Here is a 16,472-nt window from a genome sequence, read left to right as displayed (position 1 = left end):
AAAGGGCCTGTTTCAGCCCTGTATCTCTAAACTAAATTAATAGGTTGAGGTAATAAAATCAGCCACAATCTTGTTAAATGGCAGGTGAAGTATGCAGAGTTTAATGGTCGATTCCTGTTTTACACCAACTTCATGTTTAACTCAAAAGGTATAATTAGTCCTTTATCTTTCCTGGTTGATTGTCTTCGAAAATAGAGCAGTACAGCACAAGTACTTCGACCCATAATGTCTTTCCCTCCCTGACCCTTAAAGCTATGCCCTCTGGTCTTTGACATTTCTATCTTGGGAAAATCATTCCAACTGTCAACCCAATCTATGCCTCTCATAATTTTAAAAACTATCAGGTCTCTCTTCAGCCTCTGACATGCTAGAGGAAAACAATCCAAGTTTGTCCAACCTTTCTTTATAGCCAATACCCTCCATTCAGGCAGCATTCTGGTAAACCTCTCCTGCACCCTCTCCAAAGCCTTCACATCCTTCCTGTAATGGGACAATGTTCAGCTAGCACAGGAAGAGCTGCACGCCATGGTCAACAAATACCAGACACATACCCCAACATCTTTCAATCAAAGCCAGAGCCAAGGACTTCAACAAGACTAGTTTTATTTTAGATGGTCTAGGCCCCTCTCTTTTTAACATTACGACTACTGTTTTAAGGTCAACAACATTTACTGTACCTCATGTTTACTGAAAGTGAAGAAAGCTAATGGCATGTTGGCCTTCATAACCAGAGGATTTGAGTGCAGGAGTAAAGAGGCCCTTCTGTAGTTGTACAGGGCCCTGGTGAGACCACATCTGGAGTATTGTGTGCAGTTTTGGTCTCTTAGTTTAAGGAAGGACATCCTTGCTATTGAGGCAGTGCAGCATTGGTTCACGAGGTTAATCCCCGGGATGGCGGGACAGTCATATGAGGAAAGATTGGAAAGACTGGGCTTGTATTCACTGGAATTTAGAAGGATGAGAGGGGATCTTGTAGAAACATATAAAATTATAAAAGGACTGGACAAGCTAGATGCAGGAAAAATGTTCCCAATGTTGGGGGAGTCCAGAACCAGGAGCCACAGTCATATCATATATATACAGCCGGAAACAGGCCTTTTCGGCCCTCCAAGTCCGTGCCGCCCAGTGATCCCCGTACATTAACACTATCCTACACCCACTAGGGACAATTTTTATATTTACCCAGCCAATTAACCTACATACCTGTACGTCTTTGGAATAAAGGGGAGGCCATTTAAAACTGAGATGAGAAAAAACTTTTTCACCCACAGAGTTGTGAATTTGTGGAATTCTCTGCACAGAAGGCAGTAGAGGATGAATTTAAAAGAGAGTTTGATAGACCTCTAGGGGCTAGCGGAATCAAGGGATATGGGGAAAAGGCAGGCACGGGTTACTGATTGTGGATGATCAGCCATGATCACAATGAATGGTGGTGGTGGCTCGAAGGGCCAAATGGCCTCCTCCTGCACCTATTTTCTATGTTTCTATGTAACATTTGAGGCTTGACATAATGATATCCAAGATTATTATACATTCGTCGTATAAAGGGCAAATCGCTGTAATGGCTCGGGTCAGGCAGACTTGGTTTTGGTTTAACCAAGAGCTCTTGGTTTTCAGATCATTAATTCAAGCCAATTATCTACTCAAAATGTCAAACTGTTTTCTCTTTACGAAGATGCTTGATGATCGCTGAGTTTTCCAGAATTTCATTTTTATTTTAGATTTCTAACACCAGATGCAATTGATTTTTGTTGGACAAGGACTGCTGATGACCTCCAAAGAGTATATTTAAAAAATGAAGGCAGTATAAATATTATAAAAATCAAATTATTCTCTTGGCTCAATAAAATCAGCACCTATAGTACGCGCAGAATCATCTTCCCACAAACGAGGAACAGCACCGGGGGCAACGTATGGGCTTGCTATATGGTTCATTACTATATACAAAATAGTTTGCTGAACAACTGTTGCACTTTAATTCTGTCTGTTAAGTTTGTGAATCATTAACATCACTTTCCAAAGAGCGCCCTCCAAATATATTCAAGAATGAAATTAATAGATATTTGAGTGACTTGAGGGATAAGAGGCTTTATGGAGGTGTGGTAGAAGTAAAGCCTCATTGAGCTGACAGCATCCAAGGTCAAGGTAGAACCTGGCTCTCTGGTGCTAGGAGGCAGCGGCTCTACCAGCCATGCCACTGTTCTGCCTCAGCTGGAAACCAGTAATTTTACAAGAGACTGTCTCCGTACACTTGCAGCACTGTAACTAAACATGCTAGCATTTTTGATAAAGGGCCCAGTTCCCATCTTCTCTCCATGTACTACAAAGAAACTCCCAAGTTGAAAGCCAATTCTACTTCACTCCCTCCCAAACTGTCTTTATTTTGAACAAAGTGCATTATAAGTGGGGATTGAATTGCATCTTAGAGCCTTGGTCCAATTAGTTTTAGCCATTCACTTGTTTATATAAATGTTTTGATTCACTCTTCAAGGCCACAAACAATCAACTTTTGTATTTTTCTGACTTCGCACCAGTTGTTTCCCTGCAAATCCCTCACAAATTAAAGCACTAATTTAAAAAAGGGCTTATCTGGAGAACAAAATTTAGTCACTTATTGACTTCAAAATTTTCTTTTTGCAAAAACAATAAGCAACAGTATCCAAAAAATCACATTGTATTTTATGCATTTAATTATTAATTTTCAATTTTAAGAGGTTTGAAAATATCCATGTTTACCTGTCTGAAGTTGCTTCAACTGCACTTGTGAAGGTGCCGTTAGCATGATGCGATTCTGAGGTTGCCTAAGTGTTACCATGGGCGTCTGTCTGGCCAGCGTTCCTTGCTGTTGTTGAAAAACCTGAAGATAGCATGAAGGTAAGAAATTCACATCACAAAAATTCAAATCTGCATTTTTATAACATTTTTGATCATAATTATGCAAACTAAAGCAAAATAAGTCAGGAACTGAAAAGTTACATAACTCGTACTATTCAATCAACCTTTTCTTCCCCAATACGTTCCAATTTTTTTTTGTATGCCACCCTCCAACACAAATAATTTCTGCAGACAATAATGTTAATTTGACTTCTCAACTTCAAACAGATGAGAATATCTTTAAAAAGACTAAGGCTGCCTCTGGTCATTAGGTCTACACAAAACATGGAAATAAGAATGTACGAGGCATCCTAACTGCACCGATGTCACACGTGGCTGTGTTCATTTGACCTACCTTGCCAGCTTGCACTGACTGTCCAGGTTGCGCTAAACTTAACACCGGATGTTGGAGAGTGCTGGTTACTGTAGCTGTAGAAGTAGTTGTTCGCGCTACAGGTCGCTGCTGAACGGTGTTTCCTAGTACCACCGCTGTCAATGCAGTTGTGGTCTGAGTTGAGGATTGTTGTTGACTTTGCTGAATAAAAGCCTGCGAGTCTTGAGTGAGTTGGCGCAAGGCTGGCAAACTCCGCTAGGAAAGCACAGAGGAGTTAACATTTGAACTAATCCTGGTAAGATTTAAAGCAAACAATACTATTATTACATGCTACATACAGCCCATAGTTAGGGAGGCTAACTGAACACTGTCCTTCATGAAAGTTGGGAAGTCTTACTACAAACATACAGGGCTTTAGTGTGACCACACTTAAAAGTACTGCTATAGATTTGCTCTCCTTTATTTAGAGCGGTATATATTTCATAAGTTTCTAAGTCATAGGAGCAGCATTAGGCCATTGGGTCCATCAAGTCTCTCTGCCATTCAAGCATGGCTGATCTGTTTTTCCCTCTCAACCCCATTCTTCTACCTTCTCCACATAACCTTTGACAGGCTTACTAATCAAGAATCTGTTGATCTCCACTTTAAAAATAATCAATGACGGCCTCCACAGCCCTCTGTGGCAATGAATTCCACAAATTCACCACACTCTGGCTTAAGAAATTCCTCTTCATCTCCTTTCTAAAGGTAAGTCCTTTTTAATTTGTCCTTGTATGGTGTGGATGTGCAGTTTACCAAGTAGTGCAAGTACCTTGGAGTTTACCTGGACAGTAAACTGGACTGGTCCAGAAATGCTGAGGCACTGCATAAGAAGGGACAGAGCAGTCTGTACTTTCTGAGGAGGCTCCGCTCTTTCAACGTCTGCAGTAAGATGATGCAGATGTTCTACCAATCAGTGGTGGCCAGTGCCATCTTCTTCGCTTTCATGTGTTGGGGTAGCAGGGCAAAAGCCGCAGATGCCAACAGAATTAATAAGCTCATCAGGAAGGCTGGTTCCGTCCTGGGGGTGGAGTTGGATTCACTGGAGATGGTCTTGGAGGGGAGGATGCTCCTCAAACTGCAGAGCATCTAGGACAATATAGCTCACCCCCTCCTTGACAAACTGGTCAACCTGAGGAGCATCTTCAGCAATAGACCTGTTCCACCAAGATGCCGCACAGAACGCCACAGGAGTCCTTTATTCCTTTGTGGCTATCAAATTGTACATCTCCTCCCCCTTCTGTCATGGGTTTGACTGTTGGCAGACCAATTTCCCTCCTGAGATAAATAAAGTTTTATTGTATCGTATCGTATTGTAGGCACCTGAGGAAAGGTTCACTGATTGATTTCTGGGACAAAGAACTTGTCTGAAGAGGGAAGACTAAGGAAATGAGGTCCACATCATTGAAGTTTACAAGAATGGGAGGTTATTCAAATGTGGGAGATTTTGAGGGGTTTTGACAAGAAAGATATTTTCTCTTGTGGAGGAATATAGAACAAGGATGCATTGTTTCAAAACTGAGCCTCAGTTAATATTGAGAAGATAAATTTCTTCCATGGGTTATGCATCTCTGGATTGCTGTGCAGAGAGAACTGTGGAGGCAGAGTCATTGAATAATTCAAGGCTGAAGTGAATAGGCTTTTGATCTATAGGATTTTAGGAAACAGGCAAGAAGCTGCAGCTGAGTCAAAGATCAGATCAGCCATTATCTAATTGAATGTGAAGAAGGTTCGCGTGGCCATAAGGCATACCCCAATTCTATTCTTCTGGGGGGTTTTGCAGTTACTAAATTAAAAAATGAAAACATTGCCAATTTCTGAATATTGGTTCAGAGTAATTCAGCTGTTCACCAAAGAAGTGTCAGATACCTTAACTCTCTTCCTCTTCTACAGATTATGCCTGATCCATTGAATGTTTGCAGCATTTACTATTTTTATTTCTGATTTTCAGCATCTGCAGTTATTTTTGTTTTGCTCAGTTCAGGGTTGTGCTCCAGGTACTCCAAATAAAAGGACTGGCTAAAACCACTTTCTAAAATGGTAGATTTTCTATATAGAAGTTAGACACAAAATTCTGGAGTAACTCAGCAGGACAGGCAGCATCTCTGGATAGAAGGAATGCGTGACCAAAGAAGGGTTTCGACCCGAAACATCACCCATTCCTTCTATCCACAGATGCTGCCTCTCCCCCTGAGTTACTCCAGCATTTTGTCTATCTTTCGTGTAAACCAGCATCTGCAGTTCCTTCCTACAGATTTTCTATAGATATCTGTTAGAAGGAGGGGAGAAGTAAGAAACTTTGAAACATTCTGCCATATATACAGTGCATGGATGATGTTTGGAAATCTATTGAATTATCCATAATAATAAATAAGGAGTATGTTAGATCACACATGTGACCTGGTACTGCTTGTATTTATTAGCTTGGACTCTGGTCAATGCAAAATGTTTTTTTTACCCAGTCTAGTAAGCAAAAAGATTTACTGAAAATCACTAAAGGAAACCCAAGTGGGAAAAAAAAGTAAAATATATTTAACAGAACGAACGTACACTTTCTCCAGAAGAATCAAGTTCCTAGGTGTAAATATTTTCAAAAAATTGTCCTGGTCCAACCACATTGATGATACGGCCAAGCAAGCACACCAACGCCTATACTTCCTCAGAGGTCTAAGCAAATTTGGGATGTCGCCAGTGACTCTTAACAATTTCTGCAGATGCACTATAGATAGCATCCTATCTGAATGGCAATTGCTCTGCCCAAAATTGCAGAGATTTGTGAGTGCAGCACAATCCATCACATACCACCAGATTCAAGAACAGTTTCTTCCCCGCTATTATCAGACTCATTAATGGACCTTTCATATGCCAAGGATAAATTCATAATTTTCCAATTTTCATTGGCGCAGTCCTTTAATCTATTTTTTAATCTGCACTTTCTCAGTAACTCTACATCTTTCATTCTGTTCCTGTTTCTCGTGCACTACCATATTATGCACGGTATGATTTGCCTGGCTAGCACGCAAATCTGTATCTTGGTAAACGTGACAATAATAAATCAATACCGATAATGGGTGTGGGGGAGCAGAAGAGATCTTGTTCTCAGTCATAAATAGAATCTCCACCAAGCAAGAATCACCATATAAAAGAGTGATTATATCTTACACTGGATAGAAAATATAATTCCCAAAGTGAAGCTACTTTTCCTAATACTGGTCATCTTGGTTTTGTACCAAAACATGAATGAATTCATCAGTTAGGACATAAAAAGTACTTCCTCCAAACATGAAAAATTAAATGTATTATTACAAGGTAAACTATAGATTACCTTCAGGAAAGGCACAAGATATGGCTGAGGTGATGAATTGAGCTCTCTATATAACCGGCTTGTAAAGTCTTCTGCGTCAATTTTTCCATCCTATAAAAAAAGGAAGAAAATAAAACTCGAATGGCTTTCAACATATTGAGGGTTTTCCCAATTTCAACGGACAATTTGGTGTTCCTTTGGGAAAAGGCCTCTGGAACACAATGACTTGTTTTTATGTAGTATCCAACAGAACCAAGCGTTGGAAGGCTATACTGCACATTTGATTCCTCCAAGGCCGATACAGCTTCACACCTAATTGTATGCACTTGCACAAATAATACATTAATCTTTTGCAAAGCTTGTGCTTGAAAAATGGCTTTTGGTAGCTAAAACAATGCATATTTTTTCAAATTCTAAACTTCTAAGGGATTGTAATCAGAAACTCAAAATGCCTTCTCTAAATTGGGGCAATGCACATATAATAATAAAAACATGAATTGCAAGTCTGAATAATGAAGCTTGTTTGTGCTCTGCATATGTTTATTTTTATCTGTTTAACACTTCTCTATTGTAAAAACTTGCAAGATGATTTTTTTTCTGTGTACATTGCAAACAACTAGCGCATAAAAGTGGATCTAAACATTTAAAGTTATGGAAGTCTGAATTTCAGACAAATTCATGCTTTTAGTATATCAATGCCTCTCAAATATTTAGTCAAGAATTTGAAACATCTGTGGCTGGAATACGATGCATTAGTTTACGGAACATATTTGAGGTATATATCCTCAAATATGAAACATAAATGTTTACTCACAGCATAAAAACCCATCTGTCTTAGTGTTAGTGCTATTCTAATAATAAAAATAAATATACCCTATGCTCTATCATTTTCCCATTGAACTTTATTACCTTTTGTTTCAGGTAAATAAATCTGCCCTCCCCTTAAACCGTGTTCTCTGCCTCAAATTCTCACCATGATAAAATATCCTATTCCCTATTAAAAATGCATTTTCCTATTTGCAACTTGCTCACTCCAATCCAAGAAACATTTAGTTCAGTTTTTAAAAAATAAATATAGAAATATTTGCAATACGATTGCTCACCAAAAGGTTTTGCACCAGTTCTTTGACGTTGGCAGCTGTTTCAGTTGACTGTTTACCACTTGAAGCCAATTTGATCAATGTAGACAGAAAGTTTTTGCATTTTTTCACATTTTCCATCGTTTCCTGTGGAATATTTATTCATTAAATAATGGGAAAAATACAGTGCCATGCAATTAAGAAGCCTTTTCTACCGAAAAGTTATTTTACACGCACAAAGTTGGGTTTTTTTGCTAAAAAAAATAAATCTCCAGTATAAAAAAATAATCTCCAGTATAAAGTAATTTTTTTCATACATTATTTTGTATTTCGATTTCAAAATCTGAAAAACTAATTTGTTGAGCAAACCTTCCTGGTTTTCTCTTTTGAAGCAATGATTCAAGCACATGTCCAGTTGGTAGCAGTCAGTCAGTATCTTACTTAAATTTTCTATTTCATCAAGTCTTAACCAAAAACAACACCCACACATATCGTAGCATTAACATAGGAAAATACCCCAAGGTTCTGCACAAAGATGTAATCAGACAAGAATTAACAATGAGAGGAGATATATACCATTGCCATCACTAGAGAATTAATATCAGAAAACAATACATGCTAAATCTTACAGCAATCCAACAATCCCACTTAAAGTCATCAGGCTGGAAACAGGCCCTTTTGCCCATCTTGTCTATTCTGACTAAGTTGGTATTATTGGTGAGTTGCATTTGGCCCACATCCCACGAAACATCTCCTTCTCACCTTGTCTAATTTTAGAATCCTCTATCCTGGGTAAAAGACTGAGTGTTCACTTTGTCCATGCCCATCATCATTTGGTATACCTCAGTAAGGTCACCCCACAGTCTCCTACTCTGCAAAATCCAAGCCTAGCCAGCCTCTCCCCACAAGTCAAGCTGCAAGTCCAGGGAGCATCATGGTGAATCTCTTCTGCACCCTTTCCAACTTAATGACATCCTTCCCATAGCTAGGCAACTAGAACTGCGCACAATGCCCCAAGAATGGTCTCGCCAATGACCAGTACTGCAGCATCATTATGGTCAAACGTTTGTACTCAACGCCTTTCCCAATGAAGGCAAGCATGCCAAATGCCCTTTTCCACATCCAGTCCATCTGAATCATCACTGTCAGGAAACCATGCACCTGTACTCCTGGATATATTTGTTCTACAAAGCTCTTGACGGCTTTACCATTTACTGTGCCAATCCTGCTCTGGTTTGACATACCAAAGTTCAACACCTCACCTTATTAAGAGTTAAATTCCACTTGCTATATCTGGCCCACCTTCCCAACTGATGTAGATTCTGTTGTAAACTTAGATGTCCTTCTCTGAAGGTGGCAGCACTACTAGACAACATGGTTAGAATGGCATACACAATACTGGTTTTCATTAGTCAGGGTATTGAATGTAAAGGTAGGGAGGTTATGCTCAAACTTCATAAATGCTTGGTTAAACCTCATTTGAAGTATTGAACACCATTCTGGTCATCAAGGTAGAAGAAGGATGTGATAGTGCTGGAGAGGGTACAGAGGAGATTTGCTAGAATGTTGCCTGGCATGGATCAGATTAAATGAGGAGAGACCCGAGAAGCTAGGTCTTTTCTCCCTGAAGTGGAGGAAGGCAAGAGGAGACATGACTAGAATATATGAAATCATTAGGGGTAATAATTAGGAAAAACTGCAGGAGCGTTTCTCTGTATCAGAGACAAATAAAACTAGAGGACATATCGGTTTAGGATAGGGGAAACAATTTAAGTTAATGGGAAAGTGATTCAGAAGGGATAATGAGGAGAAACTTCTTCATCTTGAGAGTGACCTGGAATACACTGATAAGAGAATGGTTGAAGCTGGGTCACTGACAGCATTGAAGAAATGTCTTGACAAACATTTGAATTGCTTAGACATAGAGGGCTATGGACCAAGTGCTGGGAAGTGTGGTTAACACACAACCTCCGACACCCTTACTAATCAAGAATCTGTCAATCTCCACCATAAAAATATCCATTGACTTGGCCTCCATTGCCATCTGTGGCAATGAATTCCTTTTATTCTCAGGCGATGGCATCCGGTCCTAGACTCTCCCACTAGTGGAAACATCCTATCCACATCCACTCTATCCAAGCCTTTCACGTTTTGTTAATATTCAATGAGATTCCCCCCTCCCCCTCCCCCTCCCTCACTCCCAAATCCTTCAAAATTCCAGTGAGTACAGGCCCAGCGTCGTCAGACACTCATCATGTTAACCCAATCATTCCTGGGATCTAAACCTTCTCTGGACCCTTGCCAATACCAGCACATCCTTCCTCAGTTATGGGGCCCCAATCCATGCTGAAGTGCAAAACCTAGAGAATTGGACAGAATACTTTGGCAATAGCTGAACTTGTTTTCAATGATTTTAGCTGCATATTAGTTTTACAATGGGCATTTCTTTTTCCACCTCTAACACACACAGACACACCATTTAAGAGGCACATGGATTGCAGAGGGAATTAGTTTAACATGGCATCGTATTTAGCACTGACATTGTAGACCAAAGAGCCTATTCCTGCACTGTATTGTTTCAAGTTCTACGTTTGCCAGCCTACATCATATATTTGCAGAATCACCAGACTAAGTTGCAGCTAGGAAACACTTCACATGAAAGGCAACTCAGAAATAATCTGGTTTATATAACCACTGTGGTTTGTGGAATAGAAAATAGTACAATAGTGTCAAAAATTATTGTTTATTTCAATGCAAGGATAATACGCTTCATGTTCTTCAAGTACAAGAGAACTATGGTAAGTTATTCATTTCTGGACATTTCTTAAATCAAATATATGGCTTGTTGCCAAAGCCGGATGAGAACATTGAAGAAAACTTCCTTTGTCCACATGCTTGTGAATTTGTATGTTCTTAATAGCTATTACTGATGTTAGTATTAAGAAGTTCAAACATCTTCGCTTGCATATGCACTCATAGCTGTTCCTTATCTAACCATCACCACTAAAATTCAGCAAAACAACTTTTCCCCAAATGGAATGCATTTCTAATTGTCCAACTTGTAGGTAACGCAAGGTTGGCATGGTGGCGCAGCGGTAGATTTGCTGCCTTAAAGCGCTTGCAGCACCAGAGACCCGGGTTCAAGTTACGGGTGCTATCTGTACGGAGTTTGTACATTCTCCCCGTGACCGCATGGGTTTTCTCACAGATCTTCGGTTTCCACCCACACTCCAAAGACATACAGGTATGTAGGTTAATTGGCTTGATGTATGTGTAAATTGTCCCAAGTGTGTGCAGGATGGTGTTAGTGTGCGGGGAACACAAATCAGGATTTCTTTTGATTATGCAATTTGAACATCTGCCAGCAGATGGCTATACATCCTCGACTCATCAACCATAAATCAGTTTTAGGTTACTAACCCTGAAAGTACTTGGCTGACATACTGACCTACATTAATCTTGAAAGAGTAGTCTTAGCTATGCAACTCTGTCAGGAAAGCATAACATTTTACATATATATAACATAATTCTTATAAATTTGAAAGTTACTATTCGATTTGAATAGAATTAGTTACGAAAGGAACTGCTGGAGTAGATTAAGCAACAAACCGTTTAAAAACAAGCAGTAAATAACTAAAAGTATATCTTTAATTACAAAGTTCATTAAATTATTTAGAGACCACATTAAAACATGCCCACACCCCTGCAATATCCCAAATTATTATTCACACTTAAGAATGCAACGGTTTGAAAAGCTTTCTAATCAACATGGGCATTTTGCTAAAAATAGTACAAATTGTCATTAATGGATATGTCAGGAATCTGATGCAGGCCAATATTTTATACATTGTGTTAAACTTAGAAAATAAAAGCAGATTTTTACAACTATATAGTGCCTTTTCACAGTGAGATATCCTAAACATGTTAATTGCTTTGATGTGTACCAATTGTTACAATGTGAACAATATGACAGCCAAAAAGTAGACATCAAGTTCCTACAAACGGTAGTAAAATCAGAAGCTGATACATTTTGGTGATTTGGCTAACTTTTTAGTATTGCCCGAGAACTCCTAATAATTTTTTCTACTAATAGCGCGGGAAAGGGGTTGACAAATTGGGATAGAGTTAAAGGGGAAGAGAGTACAGGAAAGGTTATGAAAGACACCCGAATTAATGGGATGGAAAGTTCAAGAAGGGAAAGCTACAATGCCCTCCATAATGTTTGGGACAAAGACCCATCATTTATTTATTTGCCTCTGTACTCCACAATTTGAGATTTGTAATAGAAAAAGTGACATGTGGTTAAAGTGCACAATGTCAGATTTTATTAAAGGCCATTTTTATACATTTTGGTTTCACCATGTAGAAATTACACCTGTGTTTATACATACTCCCCCCATTTCAGGGCACCATAATGTTTGGGACACTTGGCTTCACAGGTCTTTGTAATTGCTCAGGTGTGTTTAATTGCCTCCTTAATGCAGGCATAAGAGAGCTCTCAGCACCCAGTCTTTCCATCACCTTTGGAAACTTTTATTGCTGTTTATCAACATGAGGACCAAAGTCGTGCCAATGAAAGTCAAAGAAGCCATTATGAGACTGAGAAACAAGAATAAAGCTATTAGAGACATCAGCCAAACCTTAGGCTTACCAAAATCAACTGTTTGGAACATCATTAAGACGTATAACATAGCAAAGATGAGCAGAAAGCCAGAGGATTGGGAAGCTTTTAAAGATCAACAGAAGGTAACTAAAACGGCAATACGGCAAGCCAAGAATATAAAGGATAGTAAAAGTTTCTTTCGGTATGTGAAGAGGAAAAAATTAGTTAAGACAGAAACTTTATTATGGGGAACAAGGAAATGGCAAACGAGTTGAACAGGTACTTTGGTTGACTTTACTAAGGAATCCCCAGATGTACTCGGGGACAGAGGACCTAGGGTGACGGAGGAACTGAAGGAAATTCACAATAGTCAGGAAATGGTGTTGGGTAGACTGATGGGAATGAAGGCTGATAAATCCCCAGGGCCTGATGGTCTGCATCCCAGGGTACTCAAGGAGATGGCTCTAGAAATCATGGACGCATTGCTGATCCTTTCAGAATGGCAGGCAGTGACTAGTGGGGTGTCGCAAGGCTCTGTGCTGGGACCGCACATAAGTCACTGAAAGTAAGCAGGTGCAACAGGCAGTGAAAAAAGCTTAGAAGGCATGTTGGCCTTCATAACGAGAGGAGTTGAGTATAGGAGCAAAGAGGTCCTTCTGCAGTTGTACAGGGCCCTGGTGAGACCACACCTGGAGTATTGTGTGCAGTTTTGGTCTCCTAATTTGAGGAAAGGCATTCTTACCATTGAGGGAGTGCAGCATAGGTTCACGTAGTTAATTCCCGGGATGGCGGGACTGTCATATGATGAAAGAATGGAGTGAATGGGCTTGTATTCACGGGAATTTAGGATGAGAGGGGATCTTATAGAAACATAAAATTATTAGGAATTGGGCACGCTAGATGCAGGAAACATGTTCCCAATATTGGGGGAGCCCAGAACCAGGGGCCATAGTTTAAGAATAAGGGGAAGGCCATTTAGAACTGAGACGAGGAAAAACTTTTGCACACAGAGAGTTGTGAATTTGTGGAATTCACTGCCTTAGAAGGCAGTGGAGGCCAATCCATTGGATGCAATCAAAAGAGTTAAATATAGCTCTTAGGGCTAGTGGAATCAAGGGATATGGGGAGAAGGCAGGAACGAGGTACTGATTGTGGATGATCAGCCATGATCACATTGAATGGCGGTGCTGGCTCAATGGGTCGAATGGCCTACACCTGCACCTCTTGTCAATGTATCTATGCTTTCTAAAATACTAACTTCAGATCTTATGTCCACCAGGGGGAGCAAATGGGGTCTTGGTTTCATATCCAAACAACAGGATTAAGTATTTTTGATGGGACACAGAATGATCAAAATTTGAAACAATTTGAAACTTGGATTTAAACTCAGAGGATATAGACAAGGTACTAAATTAATATTTTGCACCAGTGTTCACTCAGGAGAAAGACTGGAATACAGTGAGATCATCGTGGAATATACTGATCTGACAGGGCAAGTTGAGATTAAGAAGATGGTGGTTTTAGGACTCGAAGTGGATAGGTCACCAAGGCCTGATGGGATCTATCCCAATTTATTGAGAGAGGCAAAAGAGGAGAGTTCAGTGGGCCGCGATTAAAAATTATTGTATCCTCTCTTGCCACAGGTGAGGTCCCAGAGGTCTGGAGAGTAGCCAAGGTTGTTCCTTTGTTTAAGTAAGGAAGCAGAGATAATCCAGCAAATTGTAGGCCAGTTAGCACTGACAGTGACAGGTAAACCACTGGAGAAGATGCTTCGGGATAGAATTTACTCACATTTGAATGGGCTATTTAGAGACATGGGTTTGCCTGGGAAAGGACATGTTTTACAAGTTTGTTTGAGATTTTAAGGAGGTGACAAAGGATTTTAAGGAGGTTTGATGAGGATAAGGCAGTGGATGTTGTATTTCTTCATTTTATTAACACATTTGATCAAGTGCCTCATGATATCTAATCTAGATCATTAAAAGGCATAGGATCCATGATGACTTGGTACAGATGCTCCCCGGCTTACGATGCTTCAACTTGCGATATTTCGACTAAGCGATGGTGCAAACGGCAGCGACCCGTGGCTCGCTTCCGGCCACGTGATCAGGTGTATTAAATGCATTTCCACTTACAATATTTTCGGTTTGCGATGGGTTTCTCGGAACGGAACCCCATCGTAAGCTGAAGAGCACCTGTAGTTTGGATTCAAAACTGGCTTAACCATAGAAAACAGAGGATGGTGGTGGAAGGGTGATATTCTGCCTGAGGGTCTGTTGTGTTTCACTACAGGGATCAGTGCTAGGACCTCAGTTTTTTTAAATATATAAGACTTGGAGAAAATGTACATGATTTGGTTAGTAGGCTTGCAGATTACATCAAAATTGGTGGAGTTGCCGACAGTGAGGAAGGCTGTCAAAAGAATACAGCAGGATATAGATCAATTGCAGGCATGGGTGGAAATATGGCAGAAGGAGTTTAATCTGGGCAAGTGAGGTGTTACACTTTGTGAGGTCAATTGTAAGGGGAAAGCAGAGTTGGTGAAAGCAGTCTTTACAGCACCGACGTACAGAGTGCTTGGGGTCCAGTTCGTAGCTCCCTGAAAGTAGCAGCACAAGTAACTAGAGTAGTAAAGAAGGCATACTGCACATAAAACTCTAGATGAGATTTCACCAAGGTGCTGTACGCATGCTGCAAGGTACTCTCGCTCCTGTACTCCAGTCTGCTTGCATTAAAGGCTAATATATTATCCCAACTGCCTGCTTCAACTGAACATTTGCTTTCAATGACTGGTGGTCAAGATCTCATTGCACCTTCCATTTCTCCTATTCCAATAGCTTGTCTGTTTCTAAAACCTCACATTTACTCTTGTTAAACTGCAATTGCCAAGCATTGGCCACTTTGAAGTTATTAGATTTAGTTATATCATCCAAATATATCTTCTAAACATCTGGGTATATGCACTGATACACATGGTTCTCAATTAATTACTGCCCACCATCTGCAGAAAACAAACATTTCTTGCTACTTATTAACATAGAAACATAGAAAATAGGTGCAGGGGTAGGCCATTCGGCCCTTCCTCACAATCAACAAATTCTCAATTCGTGGCAGCATATTACCCCAATCTTATGTGCTTAAATTCTGTGTACTAACCTCGATTGTGCGACTTCAAAGGTCTCTTTAAAGTCCAAGCATACACAAGTTTTCCTACATACATTCTGGTAGTTACTGCCAGTAAACTCATTTGGCATGATTTCAATTCCGTGAACCCATGCTGGTTTTGTCCAATCCTTTTAATATTTTTTCAAGTGTTCCATCGTTGTATCTGTTATTGACTATCATTTTCTCCACTGCTAGTTTTAAGGTGATTGGTCTGCAATACTCCATTTCCCTCTCCCCATCCCACTTTTTTTAAAACTGGGGAGGGTTACATTGAATTCCACAGTCAAAGGAATTGGAAAATATGACTACCAATGTATTCATTATTTCCAAGACCACATCCTATGGCATTCTGGGATTTTGAATATTAGCCCATGGGAATTTGTTGGCCCATTAATTTTTTTGCACCTTTTATAAACTAATATTAATTTCCTTCAATTTCTTTTATTCCACACCCTTGCTTCCTTGCGAAGATATTGGTTCCTTTGTGCCCTCAGTGACCAACAACTTGTTTGCACAACCCTTTTCACATATTTAGAAGATTTTTTACAATGACCTTTTATGTTTCCTTGTAGTTTAGTTTAGAGATACAGCGCGGAAACAGACCCTTCAGCCCATGTAGTCCATGCCGACCAGCGATTCCCGCACACGAACCTACACATTAGGGACAATTTACATTTACACCAAGCCAATTAACCAACAAACCTGTACATATTTGGAGTGTGGGAGGAAACCAGACCTTCCTGGAGAAAACCTACGCCGGTCATGGGGAGAACTAAAAAATTCCACACAGACAGCCCCCATAGTCAGGATCGAACCCAGGTCTCTGGTGATGTACAGCAGCAACTCCAGCGCTGTGCCACCGAGCCGCCCTGTGAGCTTATTCTCATTTCCACCACCCTCCTCTTAATTATTTTCTGTTTTGCAGAAATATAAATTGTTTCCAATTCTCCGCTCTGATATTTTTGTTGCCAATTTTATCAGCCTCCTTTTAGGATCTCTAATATGCCAATTGCCTTTGTAAACCATGGCCGAGTCCTCTTTCCTAATTTTTGTTTTACCAGACAGGAATGAATA

The 16,472-nt window shown here is 40.0% G+C and overlaps 1 protein-coding gene across 1 annotated transcript in view; it reads right to left on the bottom strand.

The window, feature by feature from the left end:
• The window catches only part of LOC144604637 (transcription initiation factor TFIID subunit 4-like), an 89,114-nt gene that overhangs the window by 19,925 nt on the left and 52,717 nt on the right, over nt 1-16,472 (bottom strand). The window contains exons 5-8 of the mRNA XM_078419270.1: nt 7,655-7,777; nt 6,573-6,662; nt 3,230-3,463; nt 2,737-2,857 (exon numbers count right to left, since the gene is read on the bottom strand). Of these exons, the coding sequence (XP_078275396.1) occupies nt 2,737-2,857; nt 3,230-3,463; nt 6,573-6,662; nt 7,655-7,777 (568 nt within the window). The remainder of the gene's footprint in view (nt 1-2,736; nt 2,858-3,229; nt 3,464-6,572; nt 6,663-7,654; nt 7,778-16,472) is intronic.

The sequence above is a fragment of the Rhinoraja longicauda genome, chromosome 22 (genome assembly GCF_053455715.1).
Source record: "Rhinoraja longicauda isolate Sanriku21f chromosome 22, sRhiLon1.1, whole genome shotgun sequence".
In the NCBI taxonomy this organism is placed as follows: Eukaryota; Metazoa; Chordata; class Chondrichthyes; order Rajiformes; family Arhynchobatidae; genus Rhinoraja; species Rhinoraja longicauda.
Note: the sequence above shows the minus strand (reverse complement) of the source record. Positions and strands in the feature narration are given on the sequence as shown.